This window comes from Electrophorus electricus, chromosome 5 (genome assembly GCF_041902795.1).
Source record: "Electrophorus electricus isolate QZ-2024a chromosome 5, ASM4190279v1, whole genome shotgun sequence".
NCBI lineage: Eukaryota > Metazoa > Chordata > Actinopteri > Gymnotiformes > Gymnotidae > Electrophorus > Electrophorus electricus.
The window spans coordinates 31556339-31562165 of record NC_137501.1 but is presented as its reverse complement, the minus strand read 5'-3'; the positions used below and the strand labels follow the sequence as shown (position 1 = coordinate 31562165).

At 49.7% G+C, this 5827-nt stretch overlaps 1 protein-coding gene across 6 annotated transcripts in view; it reads right to left on the bottom strand.

The window, feature by feature from the left end:
• The window catches only part of mpdz (multiple PDZ domain crumbs cell polarity complex component), a 34666-nt gene extending 31892 nt beyond the window's left edge, over window positions 1-2774 (bottom strand). For 5 of the 6 annotated variants that reach the window (XM_035529964.2, XM_081714798.1, XM_035529967.2 and 2 more), the window contains exons 1-2: window positions 2554-2774; window positions 534-592 (exon numbers count right to left, since the gene is read on the bottom strand). In XM_035529964.2, coding sequence (XP_035385857.1) covers window positions 534-549 — 16 coding nt within the window. In that variant the 5' untranslated portion in view covers window positions 550-592; window positions 2554-2774. Of the gene's footprint in view, window positions 1-533; window positions 593-2378; window positions 2527-2553 lie in introns of those variants that run through there. The other variant, XM_035529965.2, reaches the window with a different exon arrangement.
• Window positions 2775-5827: the final 3053 nt, after the last annotated feature.

Genomic DNA, 5827 nt, shown 5'->3' with positions numbered 1-5827 from the left:
ACATCGTTATCTAGAACTCGTCCAGACATCGTTATCTAGAACGCATTTTCCAGACCTCGTTATCTAGAACTCATTATCCAGAACTCACTATTGTTTTCCTGGCTTTTTAAAACTATAATCCAGAAATAAAACATTGTTCAAATGTCAAACTGGAACAAACCTTCTCTGACAAGCAGTCAGTAGAATAAATCGCTGTTCTTTGATTTACCCGGAGAGCCCTGTGACGGTCACCGTTTGAATAACACTCCTGCGTAACTCTGGCACCATTTCTCTTAGAAAAACAACGGTACATTTATATGAAGTGAGTGGTTAGTAGATGACTGACGTACAGGATAAGTCTAGCACTTAACGCTCCAGACAAATCTGAAGCAATTATTAACGCGGTCGTCTGTTCATCCTTCACCTAGCAGTTCTCCGGCCATCCTAAACCAGCATAAGAGGGAGTCTTCGCTGTCAGAGTTATTTCTGAGCATTGTGTCCAGACGCTCAGCTTAATCTGAGTGATTTTACCGCTGCAAGGCTGAAACACTTACCAATGCTTTCAATCATGTTTTTAAAATCCAGATCTTGCTGATTCGCTCACAAAGGACACCTGTAAACAAAGAAAGAAATGAAGTGTGTGAAATGAACATATTATTTGTAGTTATCTGCCATTTTCAGCATTGCTCCGTACTTTTCCTGCATAAGATCAAAGGTTAGATGATTTAAAAGTAGAAGATTTCTCGGTCACGGCCCAAAGTTCCTCTCCAAACATCTGATCCTCACGTGGACAGCATGCAGACCCCCACGCGCTCACCCCCCCCCCCCCCCCGTCAGCTCGCGCGGCGGTCCTCGCGCGCTAAGGCTGCGGCTCTGGTCTGAACGCGCTCGTAACGCGTTACCATGACTACAGCGCCGCTCACCGTGCAGCGGAACTCAGAAACCAGTTGAGCGTTTTGCAGTGACGAGACGCGGAGAGGCTGAACTGGTGTACGACGACACACCCACGGAAAAATAGACATTGTACTAGAAGCAGAATTCTGTTAACACAGATTGTGACCAGCTAGCAGATTCATCGTCTGGGCCTTAATATGCGACGTGCCAGAGATAAACCAGGACGCCGCACAGGTCAGTCGCTCTTCAGCCTGGTACGTTGCAGGGAGGCGGAGGCTCATGGCTCGCATGGGATTTCTGAAATGGGTTTTACAGGAAGAAGAAGAGCAGTCGTTTTCCGTTAGACGGGGCCGTCTGGGCTGGACCTGCCCAGGACACACCTGTCCAGTACCTGGTACCGAGGCGCTCACGTTGCGCGTCTTACACAAGTGCCTCATCTGCGGAGCCCGTGGGTACGCAGCACTACCACGCTGTGTCCGTTTAAAAAAGCAGACGTGTTTATTTAGTAAACAGCCGAATTATCGCCTACTGCAAATCACACGGAGCGAGTAAAACCGGACGAGTTTATTACGGACAAAATGTGATGGTGACGACGCGTAAAAGTACCAAAGGTTAAAGAATATGAGATCAAACTCCCCACAGCTCCTACAACCCCCACCACGTCTTATAACCCCCACACCTCCTACAACCCCCCACCACGTCTTATAACCCCCACACCTCCTACAACCCCCCACCACGTCTTATAACCCCCCCACCTCCTACAACCCCCCCACCACGTCTTATAACCCCCACACCTCCTACAACAGCCCCCCCCTTATAACCCCCACACCTCCTACAACCCCCCACCACGTCTTATAACCCCCCCACCTCCTACAACCCCCCCACCACGTCTTATACCCCCCCACACCTACTACAACCCCCCACCACGTCTTATAACCCCCCCCACACCTCCTACAACCCCCCACCACGTCTTATAACCCCCACACCTCCTACAACCCCCCACCACGTCTTATAACCCCTCCACACCTCCTACAACCCCCCACCACGTCTTATACCCCCCCACACCTCCTACAACCCCCCACCACGTCTTATAACCCCCCCACACCTCCTACAACCCCCCACCACGTCTTATAACCCCCCACACCTCCTACAACCCCCCACCACGTCTTATACCCCCCACACCTCCTACAACCCCCCACCACGTCTTATAACCCCCCACACCTCCTATAACACCACCACCTCCTACAACCCCCCCACCACCTCCTATTAGCACGGTAACGTCGGCGAGAGGCGCGCGGCCTTATCATGCTGAAACCGTAGACGAGCGATCCGCTCCTCCGACCTCCTCCCTCGCGCCCATATCAAAGGACCGAGGGAGCAACAGCCGAGCCCACATCAAACTCCGAACACGAGCCCTTTAGACGCGTACAACCGCAACCCGTCCCTGATGACAAACAAAACCGCCAGAAATGCTTCAGAAATGTCAACCCGATGTGGTAACGTACCGGAGCCTCTCCTAAGCGCGCGTGACGGAGCAGCTCCGCGCGCTTCCCGTTAGCTAGCGGACATTGTTGCACGCTACGCCGGATTCGGTCACAAAGTGTCGATCCAGATCAAACAAACTCAGCCTGCGCTTTAGACGCCCGAGCCTCGCAGCGTGCGCGGGGAAGCGGAACTTACGTGTCGCCGTATCGGTGCGGGACGTGTCCTGTCCCGCTCGGTTGTCCTCCGTTTAACGGAGCGGGGACTGCTTTAAAGATGGGCGCGAGGAAACACGAGCCGACACAGCCATCCGTGACGGTGTAGGCCTACAGCGCGAGCTTGCGGCCGCCCCTTCGGACACACGCGCCGCTTGGTGGCTGCCATGACAACTAACCCATGAACCTTCTGGAAAGTCTCGAAGAAACCCGGAGCGGACCGGGAGCCCGGAGCCCGGCTCCTACCGCGGATTGTCCCGACAGCCCAGAACATTCCAACTGTGTGACGATACATTGAGTTTTCTTGGGTGTCTCCTGAGCAGATGTCTCGCTTCCTATATAAACACATAACGTAACAACAACAACAACAACTTCTTCCTCTTCTTTATATTGTTGTTGTTGTTGTTGTTGTTGTGGATTCGGAGTATACTAGTAATGTGTGGGTAGGTGTATGTGTTTGCAAATTAGTTTTAGCCCCTACAGTATTGACATGACACCCAGTCTTGTGTTGAATTGACACCTGTATTGTTGAATTGACTCATACAGTTTTGAATTAACACCAACATATATAGTGTTTAATACCTACAGTGTTTAAATAACACATATAGTGTTGAATTTCCACCCACAGGGTTTCCAGGTTAGAAAATAACGCTGAGAGCTGAATGAATGTACACACAGACGCAGCTCTGTGATGAATACTGCGTGCTTATTAAAGCAGTGCTATGACGGTAGTTTAACAGGTGGAGACGCGTCTGCCTGACTGCGTCTGTAGCCTGATGACACACGCCTTTATCTCACCTCAGGTTATACCTTCCTGCATTACAAGAACCTATTAAATAATTGAAACCCAAGACACACACACACACACCACACCTTGAGAAGGGCACTGGAGAGCTAGTAGAGAGCTGTATTCCTAGCGCGTGTTGTTTTACGGGATTAGACGCTCTTCTGCGTGTCAGATGTGATTTAGAGACAGCAGCAGTTACAGCTCGGAGGACCAGGACCCCGCGCTCCCCGTGTGCCTGTTACAGCTGCATCTGCAGCAGCAGAGGGACTTGAACTCACTTGTTTCAACGGATACAACCTCTCTCACACACACGCACACACACACACTCACTCTCACTCCCTCTCTTTCTCTAACACACACTCTCTTTCTCTCTCTCACACACACACACACTCTCTCACTCCCTCTCCCCCCTACACACACATACACACACATAAAACCAACCATATCATATACCGATCATGTAGCTACATATTATATATACCTTGCTTTTTTGTTTTAAATGTTCGTTAAAAGCGACGGTAATATCGCATAAACATAATGTACAAGCACGTGAAATGTGCCTGACAAAGTGTCTTTTCTGAGATAACATGAAGGAATTGTGCTGCTGCTGACGCAGTCTCGTGAGATGCACCGTTCAGCAGAACACGCTCGCTATCCACGTTACACGAAGCCCTTACGCTCGAGACAAAGAAGAGGGTTTTACCGCCGTAATCACGGTTATTACCGTCACAGACGGAGGGACTAATCGCTCACGTGCTGAAGCCCGTGTCAGATTGCCAGCGGCAAAGTGACAGATAGGGCAGCAAGGAGCCGCTTCTAATAAGACTAGCGATCCGTTATTCGGCTCCACTGAACATAGGACCAAAAGCGGAGAAAATAAATACACAAACATGGGCTACAATGGGTACACTGTGTGTGTGTGTGTGTGTGTGTGTGTGTGTGTGTTTGTCATGGTCAGTATTTACAGCGTGAGCAATATCGACGCCCGTGCTCCGACTTTGTGAAATATTGATGTGGCATTTGCTTTTTGCTCTCTTCTGATGCTGCGCGTGTAAACCTTGATGGATCGGGTTTCATAACAGCAGCACGAGCACGCGGAGCCCCACTGATCACTTGGAGTCAACAGTCTGCGCGCGGGGCGCGCGGAACAATCCTCCGACGCTCACGCGGATCGATTTCGTAATTGATAGCGTTCCAAAATAGCCCCTGCGCTCGTGGGAACAACCCTGCCCAGAGGAAACGTCCTCGCGCCGCTGCGTCGTAGTCGCTGCTGAGTCGCAGTTGTTCTTCAGTAAAAGTATTAGATTTATCCAAACTGATAGGAGAACCGGAACATAGGAGTGATGACTACGGAAACCAAACCAAAAGTCACCTTTTAATATTTAAGTCAATATTTTAATATTTAAGTCAATATTTCTGTTACACTGGAAAAAAAATCTATCTATCTATCTATCTATCTATCTATCTATCTATCTATCTATCTATCTATCTATCTATCTATCTATCTATCTATCTATCTATCTATCTATCTATTAATATATATATACACACACACAGTATATTCCGTAATTACTGCGTGTCCTTATGCAGATTTCGTTTAATCTTTTTTTTAATGTAGATTCACCATAAGTATAGCAATTTGATCTTTATCATCTCATTTAAATGCGAAAATATCAAACAAACTTGTGTTGTATCGTCATAAAAGTGTATATAAAGTATCACCACGAGGAAGTCTACCTACCTAACTACCTGTAACATTCAAAACCAGTGGTTTCACTAGTGAAGAGACTCTCTGAGTCTGTAATATCTCAGCCCTGCTGATTAACACACACACACACACACACACGCATACACACGCACACACACACACACACACACACACTCACACACACACTCACACATACACACACGCATACACACACACACACACACACACACACACACGCACCTGTTTCTCCACAACACTCTCCCCATTACCCCGTATGTGTGCAGTGAGAGACTACAGCCCTTCTGTTGCCAGGCTACTGTGTTAGTCACCCGGTGCCATCCCTTCATCGGGGCTCTGAGCACAGGGCTGTGTTAGTCACCCTGTGCCATCCCTTCATCGGGGCTCTGAGCACAGGGCTGTGTTAGTCACCCTGTGCCATCCCTTCATCGGGGCTCTGAGCACAGGGCTGTGTTAGTCACCCTGTGCCATCCCTTCATCGGGGCTCTGAGCACAGGGCTGTGTTAGTCACCCTGTGCCATCCCTTCATCGGGGCTCTGAGCACAGGGCTGTGTTAGTCACCCTGTGCCATCCCTTCATCGGGGCTCTGAGCACAGGGCTGTGTTAGTCACCCTGTGCCATCCCTTCATCGGGGCTCTGAGCACAGGGCTGTGTTAGTCACCCTGTGCCATCCCTTCATCGGGGCTCTGAGCACAGGGCTGTGTTAGTCACCCGGTGCCATCCCTTCATCGGGGCTCTGAGCAC